This window comes from Durio zibethinus, chromosome 26 (assembly GCF_047325235.1).
Source record: "Durio zibethinus cultivar Kanyao isolate XHJ-2024 chromosome 26, ASM4732523v1, whole genome shotgun sequence".
NCBI classification, from domain to species: Eukaryota; Viridiplantae; Streptophyta; class Magnoliopsida; order Malvales; family Malvaceae; genus Durio; species Durio zibethinus.
The window spans coordinates 12,673,594-12,692,553 of record NC_143187.1 but is presented as its reverse complement, the minus strand read 5'-3'; the positions used below and the strand labels follow the sequence as shown (position 1 = coordinate 12,692,553).

The 18,960-nt window shown below is 29.5% G+C and overlaps 1 protein-coding gene across 2 annotated transcripts; it reads left to right on the top strand.

Annotated features, from left to right (window-relative positions):
- The first annotated feature begins 6,987 nt into the window (after window positions 1-6,987).
- Window positions 6,988-12,840, top strand: LOC111274032 (homeobox protein knotted-1-like LET6). 2 transcript variants are annotated; one of them, XM_089755393.1, is made up of 4 exons: window positions 6,988-7,178; window positions 8,552-8,798; window positions 11,661-11,905; window positions 12,442-12,840. In XM_089755393.1, the coding sequence occupies exons 1-4, from the start codon at window positions 7,137-7,139 to the stop codon at window positions 12,643-12,645; spliced, it is 738 nt and encodes a 245-aa protein (XP_089611519.1). In that variant the 5' UTR covers window positions 6,988-7,136; the 3' UTR covers window positions 12,646-12,840. The 2 variants fall into 2 exon arrangements, with proteins under 2 accessions (XP_089611519.1, XP_022714422.1); XM_022858687.2 differs by having other exon boundaries at window positions 7,100-8,128.
- The last annotated feature ends 6,120 nt before the right edge of the window (window positions 12,841-18,960 follow it).

The window sequence follows — 18,960 nt, the reverse complement described above, 5'->3', positions numbered from 1 at the left end:
TCCATAAAATCCTTTTTTTCATCATCATTTTCTCTAGCCGAAATGCTTTCTTCCCTTTATTCTTTCTCTAAACCCTCATTATCATCAAAATCTTCACCATTAAAATACTTTGACTTTTGAGTAAGAGTAGGATTCTAAGGTTGAACCGTGACTGAAAGTAACATGATTTAGGTGGAATAGAAGTGATCATGGGAGCATCAATTGGTGGATGAGTAGAAGTAGAAAAAAATTGATGAAACTAAACCCTAGAAGGGGAAAATAGTGAAAGATGAAGGAAAGTCAGCCATAGAAAATGGACCAACATTATGTAGGTTAAAATTTATTTAAGCACACAATTTTTCTATGCTCAGGACCCATTATCCTTTTGCCCGAGCATTATCCTTGTTTCGTTACTGCCCTTCTTTGGACATCAGGTTGAACTAAAAGGCCATTTTCTAATAATCACGACCTTCGATGACTGGTGGAATCAGCTCGTCATCGTTTTGCCTAAGCTAACCACCCTAGGTTTTACCCTGAAATTCTCGACCTCCCTAGAACTTAAAGTAGAAGACATAGTTGAAAATGCATATTGAACAAATAGGAGAGAGCTTTAAAATCGAAAAACTTAGATCGAGTTGAAAATAAAAAAAGTAGAAAAGTGAAAAATAAAAGCCCTAATTGCCTTTTATATAGTCGCACCACGGATCAGATGAATGACATAGACCACGCCACGTGTTAGAACGAAGATGGAAAGACGTATTTTTATCTTCCCTTTTTAAATTTTTTCACTCAAACTATCTTTCTCTTTATTTAATATCGTCAGACCGATCAAATCGAACGAGCTATAGGTCAAACCGACTAGATCGGACATCTTTTCGGGATAGATTGGATGCTCGATTTGTCATTAGAGTTCAAAGTAAAGACTCGAATCTAAACTCTTGAGATAAAAGATGTCCTATGTTGACCAGACAAACTCCTACACTAATCTCAGATTATCCCGAATAATTAACACATCGGTAACCTTTAACTTAACTATGCACTTAACCCAAGACATATGCATGAGATTAAACCCCTACAAGATTAGACCACGACTCAAGGCTAATTGTCCACCAATGCCAACTCTCTCTATGACGTCGACTTCGAAGAATCAAATTTCACATCATTCCGTTTTACCTATTCGCCCTACATAGAGTGTGTCAATCATACACCTAGTAGTATGATATTCAAACTACTTAATGATGGGATAGAATGTTAAAGGCATTTAGTGATAAAAAAGATATAGTGATCTTTTTTATATTAAAAGTCTTCAATAAATAACTAAAGATAATTTTGACATTTGTATCGATATAAATTTGACATATTTAATGTCACATCAATTTAATACTATTTTTATTATCCTCTAATGGTCTCTTATTGTTTATATATAAATATAAAAATCTAAGCACCATTAAGATAAATTCATTATACTCTTAATTTTCTTTATTATTTTTCTTTTGAGCTTATCTATTTTGATTTACGCATCAAAATATCAACGTAAAAAATACTCTTTATCTTTTCTTTTAATCATTGTTTTTTTTTTTAATTTTTTTAAAAGTGCTACGAGAAGGGAGCTAAGTAAAAATAAAAATTATGATACTTTTATTGCATATTCAATTTAATCTACCGTTGGGAATGGCAAATTTGTTCCATACAATAATACTTGTCATGTACGGCATTTAGTCGAGTCTTATAGTAATTATTATTAGCACTAATATTTTGTATGAAGTGCTCCAAGTTATTTGATGCTGATAGAAGAAAAAAAGTAAAAAGGGAACATTGAAAATATGACTCTACCTTCAAGGCTTTCATATCTAGCCTAAACTATCCTGGCTAAGTAGAGAGGTTTTATATATTTATTTCTTCGTTCCCCCTTTATACTTCATTATACTTGGTATTGAAGAATTTTGTGATAAAAGCATATATATATATATATATATATAAATAATGAATACCGAAATCATTAGTGTTACTGTTAATATCGTTTTTCATTTTGATTCATTATATATACTTGGTGACGTCACTTCTGGAAATTCCTTCAGCCCCAGAAAAAAAAGTGTTTTCCCTTTTGCAAAATTGTCATAATTGCAATAACTCCTTGACTAGTTTTTACGCTAGAGTAATTCGAGGGAAGCGGAACACACACGTATATAAATATATATATATATATTAACATATATTAATAATGCAATTTTATTTTTATTTTTAGTTTATAAACATTAATGATGTAGAATAATATATATTAATATGATATTATTATAATTAAATTTTAATCATTAAAATTAAAAATTAAATATTTTATTAATTGATTATATAATTATTTGTATAAAAAATTACTTCATGCCTGTATATGGTTAAAAAAGTGAAGTATATTTCTAATGATCACAGCTTTAATAACCCAAACTTAAAGATGAAACTAAAGCCTTGTTTATTTCATAAAAAATAATTTTTTAAAAATAATTATTTTTTGAATTAACAAATTTTTTTATTGATTGGATGAGTTAATAAAAAATATTTTTAAGTATTTAATTGTTTTATGAAAATTTTATTTTTTTCAAATAATATTAATATAACTATTAAAACATTAAAAATTATTTATTATTAAAATAATTAATATTAAAAAATAATTATATTTTAATAATATTTAATATTAAAATATTATATTAATTATAAAAATATTTAAAATAAAACTATTTATTATTTTTTATATTATTTATTAATAGTATATTATTTATTAAAATATTATTTATTAATATATGATTTCTTGATATTAATATAATATTATTTATTAATATAATATTATTTATTATAATATTTATTTATAATAATATTTATTATAATAATAAATTATTTATTTATATATAATATTATTTATTAATATATTATAATATAAAAATTATTTATTTGTTAGTGTAATATTATTTATAAGTAAAATTATATTAAAAAATATTAATATATATTTTATTCATAAATAATTTTTTTCAAAAAATATTTTTTTAAATCTATAAGAAAATTTTTAAAAATAATTTTATTTTTATTAATTAGTAAATTGGTTTATTAGCCAATATTTTTATCAAATAAATACTTAAAAATATAAAATTTATTTTTTAAAAATAACTTTTTACGGAAGCAACGAGCTAGTAAGCTAATTATAATCATCAACAATGGCTGGAAAAAAGGGTGGAATCGCTATTGAATGCCGGGAGGGCTGGCTCATGACACCAAGTGGTCAAGAAGAAAGGTTAAGAAAATATACTCCGATATCTAATCTGTCTTTCAAAGTTCCATACTTTATTTATTGAACTCCAGGTAGCGCAGTATAGCAGGAGTTTGTTCCTTCTTCCCTTTCTTTTCAATTCAATTTTTTGTTCTTTTTTAATCTCAACTTCTTATCTTGCAACTGTTGATGGAAATGACGTAAAGTGAATCAGAAAAAAAAAGCTATCGCTTGAAAGGAACATCGCCTTCCTGTCCCTCCGTAATACCCATATGATACTCTTCTCTCTCTCTCCCACCAGTTCAGCACCACCACCACACCGACAGCTTCTCACCTCATCACAACCAGTGACGTCCCTCTAACCTTTTTTCTTTGCTTTTATTCTTACGCTGTTGTGACGGATTCGCGTACCATACCGTCCTCTCTTCTCTCTCTCTCTCTCTCTCTCTCTGTACATCTCCCTTCGAACCATATGGCCCTGGCCGTCTTGACCCTAACCCTAACCCTAACCCTTACCTGACTCTGACCCTGACTCAACCCTTTAACTCAGATGTTTGCGATAAAAGGGGAAAAACATAAGTTAACCTTCTCTTTGCATTTGGGTATATTTGCTTTTATGGTAAAATACCAGTAATCCTACGGAAACTACATTGTATTTACGCATACCCGGAATAAAAGAAAAAAAAATGAAAGGTGCCCGTAGTAGTGTTTCCTTTGTCTTGATTTTCCTAATAATTGAGTGGGGAAAGGTCAAATCTCGTATTGATTCGTTACATATGCACGATAAGTTTACCAGAGGACCTTCGACTGTAAGTTTAGAAAGGTCAAAATCATTTTTTTAAACATTTGTTCTAACTTTAAAGAGTTTATCATCTTTTGAGCTGGAACTTGAAACCAAATGTTTGGTAACTCATTAATTGTTATCTGTTTCATATGTATATGTATGTGGTTTATTTTTTCGGCAAACTTTATTCTTTAACTCATTATTGTCAGGGCTAGTACTCCGTAGTCTAGCCTTGTACCTGTATCGTTCTTTGGGTGTTTAATGTAGAAAATGCATTTGCCGCAATGATTTTACTTTATTGGATTAAGCTCTTTCTATATGCTGAAAAAGAAAATGCAAACCGAGCAGGCATATTTCAGCGGACTCGAATGGGCAAGGCAATGCAGTTAATGTGAATTCAATGCCTTGGTACGGTGTCAAAACATCATGTTGAAAACGAAAAAAATTTTGCAACCTGACACGGCAGGTGCGCTATATGTGTACCAAGATTGAATAAAAATTATGCATGGACAGTGGATCAACCAAAGTTTTGCATATTTTCACTCACTACTGCGTACAGTTGCTTCCCTGGAAGAAGCATATATCTGTGTTCTTTTGCAGTTGTATGTATCCCTTTGAATGTATCCAGCTAGCATAGTATAAGATTCTCCAAGAATAAAATATTCGAATTTAAATGAAAGAATCGGGACGTGTTTTGCAACGTATCAAATCTATATTCTAGGCTTGTATTGATCATGCTCAACATGATCATCTAGTCTTTACCTCTTTGGTAATGATCGAGAGCATGCAATGAAATCTAGTCCAGCAATCAAACACTCAACAAAGTGTCAAAATGAAAGAAGAATCTATATGCATATCTTTGACATGATGAAGTTTTAACAATGAAGAGCATAGCATATATATATATATATATAAATATTTCACATAAACAAATAGTACTGGTAAATAATCAATTTGGACCAATTGCATTTTGATCTTTCATTGAATAACATCTTAGTTTTAACAATATACCCTTATACAGTTATACTTATTATAAAGCTCATTAACTAAAAGCTTCATTGAAAGATCTGATTCTATGAATAAATTTTTTTATAATTTTTTATTATGTTTAAATAAGCAGAGCGATGCGATAGCATTGCATTTCCAATTAAGCTTTTTTTTTTTTTTTCACTCGAACCCTTGACCTTTTATTAAAACAAAACTTATGAGAATTTCCAAAAAGAAACCTATAATAATTAAGAAAATTCCTTGATGTGGTGCGCAAGTAAATATACATAAAGAATAACAACAGAATCCTCTATGTATGTATATTGACCTAGGTATTCTGAAACAGTTAATGAAAAAGGGTGGTGCTATCCTTGGTAGCCACCGCAGAACAGACCAGTTAGTACTACAGTAAGATTAGCATAGCATAAGATGAGTACGGTTAGGAAGAAGTAGGTGGATTTATAGGGAGACAAAGGAAAAGAGATTTGTTCAACTTGATTGGAGCCGTATCCCCTGGTGCCTAACACACAGAGTCACAAATCACAGTGGAGTGGAAGATAAAGAGGAGTGACTAACTTTTAATACGAGAGAGAGAAAAAGAGAGAGAGAGAGAGAGACATTCGGACTGTCCCACTTGCTTTACTATCTTTTCTAGTTGAAGCCAACTTTTTTTCCATGTTAAATAATTGCGGATTAGATGCTATGACTGAGACTAACAATGAGTGTAAGAGATTTTTAAAATCTCTAGGAAAAGATTTTGTCGAGTGTGTTTATCTTCATTCTTCACTCACCCTTATCTATGAATTTGCCCTTTTGGAAGCTATTTATTTATTTGTTTTATTTTATTTTTTCTCATAATGCTTTCAAGCAGTCACTCACCCGTCTGCTCCAAGAAAATCACAATGGTATATTTTCTGCACCCCCTAATTAATGAAAACGTGGGTTTTTTTTTTTTTTTTTTCATTTTATAGATTAAAAGTAAATATTTACATGTACATCCACTTATTGATTAATACTTCTTTTGTCTATTATTTATTTATTTATTTATTTAAAATTTTTTTTGAACATATAAATTTTTTATATTTTAAAATTATTTGTTATGATTTTTTTATATTAAAAATTATAAAAATTTAATTTTATAAAAAATTTAAATTTTAATATTAAATATATTAAAATAATTTTTTTAAAAAAATTTCATGAAAATTAATATATAATAAATATTTTAAAACGAAAAAAATAATAAATGTTTTTTCATAAGTTAAACGGAGATATAAAAGCTAAAGTGTTAAAAAATTTCTTATGCTAATATAAATTTTCTCTGTTCTCAAAAAATATTTTTTCTTTCATTTCAATAAAAATATGTGGCATATGTTTGATTTTGATGATTTACTATAGACGTGATATTTTTATTCTGTCAATTTAATAATGGACCTAGTAATAGACTGATTTCAATAAATAAAAGCTTATAATATAATTAAGAATTAAACATCTTAAGTGATTAACATTAATTCATTATAATTAATTTATTGTTTTGCTTAACTAACTATGTTTTGAAAAAAATAATACTCCTATATTTTTACATAAATTATACTATTATCAAGTGAATTGTTTATCAAGACAATGTTATTATACATTAACATTGTACTCAAATATTATGCTTTCTTATTTTTAAGTTTTATTTTAATATTTTGAATAAAAATTAAAATTTTTATATTATATTTTTATAATGTATCGTGGGAGTGATATTTTCATTAATAAAATAAAAATATTACTAGAAGCGGTGGGTAGGGTTTTGAAGGGAAGGGAAGGAAAGGGAAGGAGAGGCGAGGAGAGGACAACATAAGTGCGAATATTATTAAATGAGTGGACAGATTGCTATCCAAAATCCAGTGATGAGTGAAGAGCACAGTACGTACTGAACGTAAAGAGAGAGAAGAGTTTGTGAATTGGTGAATCCGTGCCCCAAAAACCTTTCGCTCTTTTCCGTCCTCGATTTGATCGTTCCTCTGTCTCTCTCTCTCTCTTTCTTTTCTTTCTTTTGTTGTACTCTTGTTTCTCTTCCCTTCTAAATAAAAATAAAATTATAATAAATATTTAATCTCTCTCTTCTCTTTTTTTTTCTCTTTGCCAGTAATGGCAGTGCAAGACAAGAGGGGGAGAGTTTTCATCGGGAAGGTAAAGCCTTGCACCAAACATGATGCCCACCACATATAATTAACATGCATGAAACTTGAAACACTACTGCCTTCTCTTCTCGCTTCTCTCTCTCGATCTGTATACCTCGCGTGCACTCTGTGCAACTCTACTGAAACACAGCACAGCAGGCCCTTTTCTCTCTCTCTCTCTCTTCCTTTCTTTCTTCTAAAGAAGAGCAAGTGAAGCTCGAGAGAGAGATGTACGAAGTAATGCAGCCTACGACTAGAAAGATAAACCCCCATTTTCCAAAGGAAATCTGAGCAGACTTTGCCAGACCAGCCAAGGAAGTAAAAAACCCACATTTCGTAACTGACTGGCTGCTGCTACTACTTCCTCTACTATCACTATTTAGGATTGACTGTAAAAAGCCTGGTTCTTGTAGCATAAATCTCGGGAGAGTTCTGGAGATACAAACAATCTTTAGGGCAAAAAAAGAGATTGCGTAGGAGAGAGAAACCAAAAAGCAAGAAAAAGGAGAGAGAGAGAGAGAATAGTTTATGTTGTTATATAGCAAATCCCCCTAGTGAACAAGAAGTAGAAAAATAAAGATAAGATAGTGAGAGATAATGGAAGGTGGCTCCAATAGCACTTCTTGCATGATGGCTTTTGGACACAACAGTAATGGACTATGTCCTATGACGATAATGCATCCCATGACTTCTCATCCTCATCATCAACATCATCATGATCCTAATTTAGACTCAAACTCTTTATTTCTTCCTCTACCTCCCACCAACAATCAAGACCACAACCACAATAGTAGCATTGGCTCCTCTATGATTTTTGACGATCACAACAGTTACACCAACAACAATACTGGATGTTATTTTATGGCGAGCAACGATGGCAGCTCTTCTTCTGTCAAGGCCAAGATCATGGCTCATCCTCACTACCATCGTCTCTTGGCCGCCTATGTCAATTGTCAAAAGGTGAAAAATCCAACTGGTTGCACTTATGAGCCTGCTACCCAATCTGACAAAAAAAAACCCTTACCTCTCTCTCTCGGCCATTCTTTCTGTTCCAAGAAGAACACACACAAAATACGCACTCATCGCTACCCATTCTTTCGGAAATGGGCTAGTTAAAAGCCTGTGTCATTTCATTGAATAATTTTTAGCTGAGAGGGATGATTTTTATACTCGTATCATAGAACTAGTTTCTCATGTTTTTCCTTTACTGCATCTTAAAGATTTTTCTGTCATGAAAGCGAGAGGTCAGAACTCTTTTTGAGTAAGATATTGTGTGACAAAGACACGAGTCTTAAGTTTCTTTTATTCTTTTTTTCTCCCCCTAATAATAGCGAAGAGATCATTGTTCCTTCTAATTAAAGCAGTATTAACAAAACCAAGCAGGTAGGAGCACCACCTGAAGTGATGGCGAGATTAGAAGAAGCATGCGCATCTGCGGCCACTATGGGTCCTACTAGCACCTGCTGCATAGGCGAAGATCCAGCACTTGACCAGTTCATGGAGGCTTATTGTGAGATGCTGACTAAATACGAGCAAGAACTCTCTAAACCCTACAATGAAGCCATGCTTTTCCTCCAAAGGGTCGAGTGTCAGTTCAAAGCCCTCACAGTTTCCTCTCCAAATGTTGGTGGTAATTCTCTCTCTCGTTTGTCTGTGTAACCTGCGTTTTTCTTAGCAGTCTCACCTCCAAATCATTTGCTGTGATGAATTATTGCTAAATATTAAATTTAATATAATCCCACTACAAGAATATAGACATTTAGCTTTAATAATTAACAAAATAATGTATGGATAGAGGAGCTTGTTTCGAAGAGCGGTACACAATTTTTTCATTCCTTCCTAATTCGGCATCTTCTTCTCTTGTTCTTTTCTTCTGTTATGCTTCTCTAAAATTTTGCTGCTCCTTTCATAATGGGTATGGAACTGTTTTACTAATTAGGGTATCCACACCAAACAATAGTGCAGATTCCCTGCTTTTATTGTCTTCTTGATGTGCTTTCTTGGTGTCATATGAAATCTTCGGATATGCTAGATATGGATACGTATTTTCACCTTTTCGGGGTTAAACCGCGGAAGGAAATGGCTTGTCAACGTATGCTAGCTGTAACATAGAAAATGTATTGTTTTGTTATTTAACTATGCTGGAAAATGAGGAGTTTTGGTAAACAGCCGGTTAACTTCTTGGTATATTGAGAATTTTAAAGTCAAGATTGAGGAAGGAGATTTCCGGGGCAACTAACTAGCTACCATCTAGTTTGGGTGCAAAGCCCTCTGGAAATCGAATGGCAATGGAAATATTTTGCGGCTAGCTGGGGTTACTGCCTACATCATATTAAGATGCAAAGGTGTAGTAAATTTGGTATGTTTGTTGCTTAGAAGACTGGATTATATACATAAAAGATTATAACTATGCTCTCAAAGAGATTGATCAAACTAGGGTTCCAGCTGGATTAAAAACTTTAGTAGGGGGATATATGAACCACAACCCTAGTATTTGGGGCTTTTTAATTGGAAGGGTACTGCAAAGTGGGAAAGGAACTGACACTCTTGAGAGTAAACAGCATCTTATATGGTCATTTTTATGCATGACCACTTCAGAATTCTTCATAAGTTGAATTCTCTCTTTGTGGTGCATCTCAAAGCATTTGATCTTCAGATGCTTGTTGTACTTGCCTTGAGCAGTTGAACTCATTAAAAAGTTAGCATGTTTTAAAATTAAACATCTTTGCTCCATTGGGTGCAGTTAACCATGATCATTTCTATTTGTTATAGATGTTGAACGTAAACAAGTTTTTAATTCCTATGTTGTGCTTGTTGATACAAATTGATTTTGAATTACTTGGTTGTAAAATAATGGTGCAAGCCTTTAATTCCAGAGACATTTTTTTATATTTCAAAATTCAGGTTTTTTGTTTCATGAATTACTTGGTGGTAAAATAATGGTGCAAGCCTTTTAATCCCAGAGGTTTTTTTTTTTTATATATATATTTCCAAATTCAGGTTTTTTGTTTCACGAGGCATTATTTACAATTCATAGAAAATATGACACATTGGAATAATTTTGAAGTAAAAAATTTTATCTCCAAGAAAATAAAGAGAATCTTTCCCTTTCTAATTTCTCCAACTCTTATAAATTAATTTCTGGAATTTCCGGCCCTTCCAACTTCATGCTTCATGCATCATTCAAACTTTCGCACTTGGTTTAATGTTTTCGTCATGGCCTTATGATTGGTTAGCTGACTAATCCAGTGATTTAGATATCAAGCAGAGTATTCTTTTCAGGTTAGAAACAAAAGCTATGTGAGCTTAAGCTATAAGACTAATGTTTCTCTGATGTTATTTTCATTTTCGTGTCAAATGCTATAGGCTGCTGATATGCAGATGTTCAATGATAGCAAGTTCAGATTATGCCCCATTATCGTGCTTGACATGTGTGCATCATGAAATTCTATTTGAGCCTATGTTAGAGTCCCTTCTACCCATTTTCATCATATTCTATTGTTTAGACTAGCATTTAGGTTTCTGCAAATGAATGAGCATTTGTGGTAGTTTTATGGTTAGCATTTGATATAATACCATCTCCATTTTAATCTTAGCGACTTAGGGCAGGTGTGGTTGTTCATCTTTTCTTTTTCTTTTGGTACTTAAGTAGTTAGGGTTGTTTCATCTCGTAACACTTGTCTGATGAAATGCATTAATATAAAACTTGGTAAGGCCATTTCGTCTTTGCTTTGTTGAAAAATTTTAGTGTTACTGCACTCTGCTGAGGCAAGCTTGTTCTCATCCGCAAATTTTATTATACTATATCGAAGATGTTTTAACAAAACGAAATATGAATTTGATTTAAACCAGATATATATACTTCTTGGTCTATGAATAAGTAGGCCTACCTCCACTTGAATATAATTCCCTTTCTTTTTATGTTGGTTCTCGAGAAAAGAAAAATTGAAAGTCTATAAAGAACCCCTAAGGTACAGAGTCAAATTGACTTTATAGACTTCTGATGCATTGAAGTCTATTTATTCAATCTTTTTCCTTTTTGTTAGTTTGGAACCTAACGTCTAGAAATTCTTGAACCTTTTATGTCCGATAAGGCCAACATTAATGGAAATGGTCGTACATAATTGCATTATGTAATCTGATTTAATTTTCCTGACGTGTGTTCTACATGATGGTGATGATGATGATATTGATTTTATAGCAACCTGGGTGTAAAAGGCTTTGTATCTTGACCATATATTCCTGGACAAGAAAGCAAAAACCAAATAAATATAAAGATTATAAGCTAGCTCGTTTTTTTAAACTAAATATCAGTTTTAATTATTTCATTCTTTAAATGACTTTGTTTGTTGACAAGGGAAATGAATTTTATGGTGACATAGGAATTTATATACTTCTTTTGATTAATTGAATAATAAGCAACCTTGATGTGGTATGAGCAAGTAGGAGATAGATTTTCATTTGAGATGCTTACTAATTCGTTTGTATTCAGCTTGTGTGGAAGCTATTGACAGGAATGGATCATCTGAGGAAGAGGTTGAGGTAAACAACGATTTCATTGATCCCCTTGCAGAAGATCGAGAGCTTAAAGGTCAACTTTTGCGGAAGTACAGTGGATATTTAGGCAGTCTGAAGCAGGAGTTTATGAAGAAGAGGAAGAAAGGAAAGCTGCCTAAGGAAGCCAGGCAACAGTTGCTGGATTGGTGGAGTAGACATTACAAATGGCCTTATCCATCGGTATGTACATATTGCATAACTCATTATTGGGATTATTTTATCTATTTCTGCATCACAAATTCTAATGCAAAACCTGAGCTTCCTCTCTTTCTTTCCCCAATTATTTTCCTTTTTGGAAAAGGGAAAATAAATAGAGGGGGGGCATACCTCAACCTTTTTGATACACAGCCCTTCACGCACTTAAAAGACCTTTCAAATAAATGCTTTTCATCTTACGTGATCAGATTTTATTCCTTATCTACATCTTCTAACGCTAACATTCTCATTTGATGAATGTTCCCTCTGAAAATTTTCTCCTCTTAGACTTGCATCCTCTACTCACTGTGATTTAAGATTTGAATGGCAAGCACTTAATACTGGTAACTTGACACTTTTTCTTTGGCACATGTTATTAATTATGTAATCTTGATTTGTGCGTAGGAAATTTGCTTAACATATCATTCTCTGTTAATAAATGGCTGGCATTGGATGCAATCTCCAGGGATTTATCCAACCTTAAATCTTTGATGTATTTGTTAACCTTACTGTCCCAACAGGAGTCACAAAAGCTTGCCCTGGCTGAATCAACTGGTCTGGATCAGAAGCAAATAAACAACTGGTTCATTAATCAAAGGAAAAGGCACTGGAAGCCATCTGAAGACATGCAGTTTGTGGTAATGGATGCTACTCATCCACACTATTACATGGACAATGTTCTGGGAAATCCCTTTCCCATGGATCTCTCTCCCACGCTTCTTTAATGATGATGAACATGTGGAAAACATTGCTGCTGGCAGGAAGTTTAAAAGCAACTGCATTTTATATGCAGACTGTTATAATTAATTTGGAGCATATTTTATGCCATATTATCATATATGCATACCTCCTGTGTGCAACTTTGAGGCTATTTTTATTCTATAATATATATAATTAAGTCGTGACTGTTAAAAAAGCAATATATACTGATTCCATCTCTCTTTTATATAGTTTGGTCAAATCCTATTTTATCCCTCTGTTTTTTCTTTTACGCCAAGGAAACGGGTAAATTGCCACTAGAAAAGCCAACTTTTACATTATAAAGCATATGATTAATGCACGACTATGGGAGCAATTGAGAGATTTTCGCTTGTTTAGTCTGTTTCTGGGTCAATGGTACAGGCGCTATAGCCATTTAGGTAACAATTTTCACTCTGGATATTTTTTGTTTGTAGCTTTTACCATGTGTAGGTACATTGTGCAGTGCAGAAAAGATGTAAAATTAGAGAGTTCGTGTAGTAAATTACCTACCTTTTGGAGTTGTCAGATATCAATTTAATTTATGTAGAGACGTAGTACGTATCAATTCAATTTATGGAGAGTAGTGCATAACAGTTTATAAGTCTATATCTATATATGTATATATATATTTATATACTATTTATAAATTAAAATATTGATTTATATTTTTATTAACCATAAAATCCTTATTTATTGTAAACTTTATTTAATTGAAAATTTTCATTAAATTAAATATTGGTTAATTCTTATTTGTCTATTTTCTTTCTAATCTTCAACTCTTGATTAAAGCAAATAAATTGTTATATGGTAAAGTTATTAGTCTCGCACATTTTTTTTATAAAGATTAAGAATTTTTTATTAAATTAAAATATTGACTAATTTTATTTATTTTATTAAGAAGGAAAAGATTATACAACTCATACTATAAACTTTTTTAGTAATTATTTAAAGTAAAATAATAATATTTTACCATTTACAATTAATTATGATTAAATATTTAATACTAAATTAAGAAGAATTTTATTTTTATCTTAGTTGCTTCATATATTTTGTCTAGCATGTGCTTATAAACAATGATGGTTTAGAAGTGATTTGAATTTATGTGATGCAATTAATTGATTTTTAAAATATATCTCTCAAAATAAATAACTGTTCGTATGAGTTATTAATAAGGTATTGAGCTTTTAGTTCCAGTTATTAGAATTCAAATTTTAATAATCTTAATTATAAAAAACATATAATTATTTCTATTTTTTATTTGTAAATTTTTAATTGTAAATCTTTTTAAAATTTTAAGAGCGTTATTTATTTATTTATCAAGTTTACATAAAGAATTTAAACCGTCTTCTCTTAAATAAAAAATTAGTATAATTGAATATATTTATAAAATATGAAGATTTTTTTTCATAAAATAATTTACTTATAGTATTATTAAATAAATAAATATGTATGTGAGCATTTACACATGTGTATTTGTCCTATTCTACGTTGAAATCCTGATCCTCAACTATTTATAAATTAATCCTATTCTACGTTGAAATCCTGATCCTCAACTATTTATAAATTAATTTTGCCTAATTAGTGCCTAAAAAATTAGAACCTAACCTAAGTTGTTTTTTTAATAATTAATTGATGTGTATCTTATTATAAATGATTAAATAGTTAACTTGCATAAAATTTCAATAATGTAACTAATCAAACACTAATTACTTTTTTATGAAGTAAAAATATATTATAATCACATCCATTCATCCATACTATTAAATTTATTAATTTTTACTTCCCTTTAACTATGTTTTGATTAGTTATGTGTTACACTTTTGTTTGTTCTTTTCTTCTTTTTATTTGGTGCTTTTCTTTTTGATTTTCTTTAAGTTGTTTTTTTTTTAAATTTTTTTTATCAATCAACTGTTTTCATTTTGCCTATATCTTATTTTTCTCTTCGATTATTTCTCTTTTTGCTTTTGTTGATTTTTCGATTTTCTTTGATTTCTTTTCATTCGTATTTCTTATTTACCTATGTGATTTGTTTCTTGTTTTTACTTCCTTCTATACTTCATTTTCTTATGTATTCGTCGACATATTTTGTTTGTTATTTCTTCTATTAGGTTTTTCAAGTTTACTCTTTTATCATATTTTTTGAGGTTTTCATCGGTTAGGATCTTTTTTTTCTCATTTTGTTGCATTTGTTTTTTGTGAGATTGATTGTGATATAACTAATCAAACAGTAATTACCTTTTTATGAAGTAAAAATATATTATAATCACATCCATTCATCCATACTATTAAATTTACTAATTTTTACTTCCCTTTAACCGTGTTTTGTTTAGTCATGTGTCACACCTTTGTTTATTCTTTTCTTCTTTTTACTTGGTGCTTTTTTTTTTTCTTTATGTTGCTTGCTTTATTTTGGATTTTTTTTTTATCAATCAACTGTTTTCATTTTACCTATATCCTAATTTTCTTTTCAATTATTTCTTTTTTTGTTTTTGTCAAATTTTTGGTTTTCTCCAATTTTTTTCATTCATATCTCTGATTTACTTGTGTGATTTGTTTCCCTTCTTTTACTTACTTCTATATTTCATTTTCTTATATTCTCATTGGCATGTTTTGTTTGTTATTTCTTTTATTAGGTTGTTCAAGTTTACTCTCTTATTAGATTTTTTTAGGTTTTCTATGGGTTGAGATTTATTTTTTTGCTTTGTTGCTTTTGTTTTTTGTGAGATTGATTATGATGTATAGTATTAGGTTTGTCAGAATTGATATATTTCATAATTTTTTGTTAGCCTACTATCCTTTTTATTTTTTTTTAGAAATTAATCATTTTTTTGGAATTATTTCATTGTGGTTAAAAGGTTATTACATTGGATGTTTAGTGTCTCATTGCTTTTTTAGGTTACTTTTCTCATTGGTTATCTTTGATTTTTTTTTTGTTCATTCTGTTTGCTTTATTTGTATTTTTAGCTTTGTTATTTTATTGTTTGATTTCTCTAGTTAGTGTTGTTCTTTATTATGTTCCATTTGTTTTTTAGTTGTTGTCACGATTTCATTTATCTATATATTTTTTTAAGATTTTGTTTTTTTTTTTCATTGTTTCACCGAGATGTATATTTTTTTATTCTACTTTATTTTGTATTTTGGTTTTAGAGTTTGGTATTCTTAATTTCTTTTGGATTTCATTATTTTTTTTCTTGTGATTGAGTTGTTATGAGTCTTGTTATTTCTTGTTTGCTTCAGTTATATTAGTGGTTGCATTGTATCGTTGCTATATTGGAATTAGCATTGAATGTTTGGTTTAAATATTTATTTTTTTCTATCTATTAGTTATCACTTTTTTTGCTTAGTTGTGAAAAATTAGTCTATCTTTTCATTATTCTTATTATTTTGGGATGTTGTTTGCTCTTTTTTAAATACGTTCCTATATGTATGGTTCTTTTTTATCATGCTTTTTGGTTTACTGCTTATTTTTGGGTTTGAGTTTTTTTTTTTTCCTTAAAAAAAACAATGATATTTTAGGAATGTTTTCTTAGCTATATCAAATTTATGTTGGTTTATTCATACATTTTTTTTGTTTGTGTTTTTGTTTATATTTGTTGTTTGTTATTTTTGCTTTAGGTTATGATTGTTTTCTGAATTTAGATGGTTGTGTCATTATTATTATATGATTGTTTTTTTTATGGATTTGATCGTTATGGATATTAATGAATTAAAAAAATGTTGTTATAGAGGCATTGGATATTATTCTCATATATTTTTACTTTATTTTTTTTGTAGGACATATTTAAGAGTTGCTTTGGTAGATGTACTTCGTTTTTTTGGTTTCACTGTTTGTTGTTTCTTTCGACCTTTTTTTATATCTATTGTATGTTTCTGGCGTTAGATTTGTGGATGTTAGCAGTTTTATTATTTTATCATGTTGTTATCAGTGATTTACATTTTTTGTGTTTTTTTTTTTTAAGTTTTACATACTATGATTATGGGAATACATTTGCATACAAGGTTTTTATGATTTTTGCATTCTTTGAATTGGTTTGCATACTATTTCCAAACATTTGACTACTAATGTACAAGATATTGACTATGAAAAATTATATTTTAGTTGTAGTTTATTTTGTACTTAAGTTATGCCATATCTTTTTTATTCCATTTTGCTTTTTGCTTTTCTTTGTTTACTTATAATCATGTTGATGTTATTTTTTGGAGGCTTATTTAATAATAGTATTATGTAATTTTTTTTTGTTTTTAATATGACAATTGTTACCTTGATGAATATGAATTGATAAAAAAGTTGTCATTACACATATTTTCTTGTTTAATTATCTACGTTGTTTGTTTTCTTTTTTATTCTCTTTTATTATTATTGTGAGTTGTATATGAGCTCGGTAATGTTAAGATTTTAAAATTTATGGTGCATGTAACTATTTTTTAGATATTGTTATAGTTCATTTTTATGTTGTGTTTCATTATTATATTATGCAATTACATGTGGATTCTGATGTTTTGTTATGAATTGATATTATGTGTTAAAATCATATGTTGATTTGTTTTGTTATGCAATCATATTTTTCTTTCTTGTGTTTACATTTTTTACTTTCTTTTTTAAATTATGATTGTACTGTTGTTATGTGATATTTTTTTCATTTTGTATTTGTGAATTGTTAGTTCCTTTGATGTTGAATTGCGAATAAAATTTTATTATAAAAATATTATGAAAGGTTTTGCTTATTTTTCGTTTTTTGTTTGTAGGTTGCATTTGAAGCTTATTTGATTTTTAGTCTCATTTTATTGCATTTTGCATTACTAGGTTTGCCTGTTAACATTTTTGTTTTAATTATGTTATTTATCTTTTAATTATGTATGCAATTTGCTTTTACATTTTTAATTATAGTTATATCTTTTATGTTGAGATTTATTTTTTTTGTTGTTTTTATGATTATATTATTTTTCTTTATGGTGTTTACTTTTGTTTTTGCTAAAGTTCTAGTCTTTGGTTTGGTGATTGATCATCGTTGATTTTATTATATTGTCTTTACTTATGGATAATGCTGAAGTTTTTAGAAATAATTGATTTAGAAGGTTAAACATTCTTAGTTATCGTAGAGGTTGTTGTTAATAGAATGTCAATTTGGATGTTTCATCTTCTATTTTACTTAATGGTATTCAATCAAAATGGATTATTTGAATAATTTCCTTCGAGTTGATTTGAATAGTCATTTTCAACTAGATACTTCACCTGTGTCTAAGATCCAGAGGATAATCCAAAACATAAGTGTGTATTCATCAGCCAACAATCAAGGTGAACTTAAAACTATTTTCATGATTCATGCTGAGATTTCACCTGTTAATCACCTTATTTTTTATATGACTTATAATATGCATTGTGTTGGATCAAATCTTGCTTCGAGTTTTGGTACTTTTGATCATCGATCTTTTAATTATTTGTTTGTTGAAAATGGCCATCAAAATTCATCATCAAAATTTTGCTTTTCATTGTCTATTGTGCGATCTGTTGATGATGATGGTGAAAATGGAAGTGATATTGGTCGTTCTGATTTGTCTAGCACTTATATGCCTATTAATAGTAAGTTCACTTTCTATTATTTCTTAGGCTTTCTTTTTATTTCTATTTTATAGTTCATATTTTTATGTTTTTTTAAATGCTGTTATACTTATTAGTATTCAATTTTTTAAAAAATAATATATTTTGTTGCTTTTATTGCTTTATTGTTGATGTTGTTGTCATTGTATGTTTTCAATAAAGTACTTTGAACCCTCTAATCTAGGTGGTTTAAATAAAATTTATTTCTCTTGTAGTCCAAGAATGTGATTTGAAGAGAGAGATCAAGCTATTAGTAAAAAATGTTTTCCTTATTTTAATCTTTATTGTAAAAAAGGAGGTATTAATTATCGCTTTTTAAATGTGCGCTTCTTTATTTGCATTTGCTTTTTAATTATAAGAATAGTCAAGAAGCTACTAAATTTAAAGATAATATCAAAATGTATAACTTGATGTTCCAGTTTACATCAATTGGTGGAAAGATTAATGTAGCAATTAATAGGAAACTTGGTCCATGTCTTTAGAATAGGTGGTCAAATGCATCATTGTACTGGATCCTTACTACCTTCACCAAATTCAACTCCAAAATTCTCACAGTTGTATACTTATAGGATAACTATTTTTTATTCTGTTTCGGATTCAAGTTCAATTGATATTAGTATCATTGAAGGCTTGATCGAGATGTTGAATAGGGATGGTAATAAATAGTAAATAAATGGATATTCATTATTATCCGATCCAT

Bases quoted from the DNA above. Each gene is read 5' to 3' on its own strand.
- LOC111274032 (XM_022858687.2), top strand. From the start codon at position 7,766: ATGGAAGGTGGCTCCAATAGCACTTCTTGCATGATGGCTTTTGGACAC. The intron at 8,799-11,660 runs GTAATTCTCTCT...GTTTGTATTCAG, and splicing joins TTCCTCTCCAAATGTTGGTG to CTTGTGTGGAAGCTATTGAC. The intron at 11,906-12,441 runs GTATGTACATAT...CTGTCCCAACAG, and splicing joins ACAAATGGCCTTATCCATCG to GAGTCACAAAAGCTTGCCCT.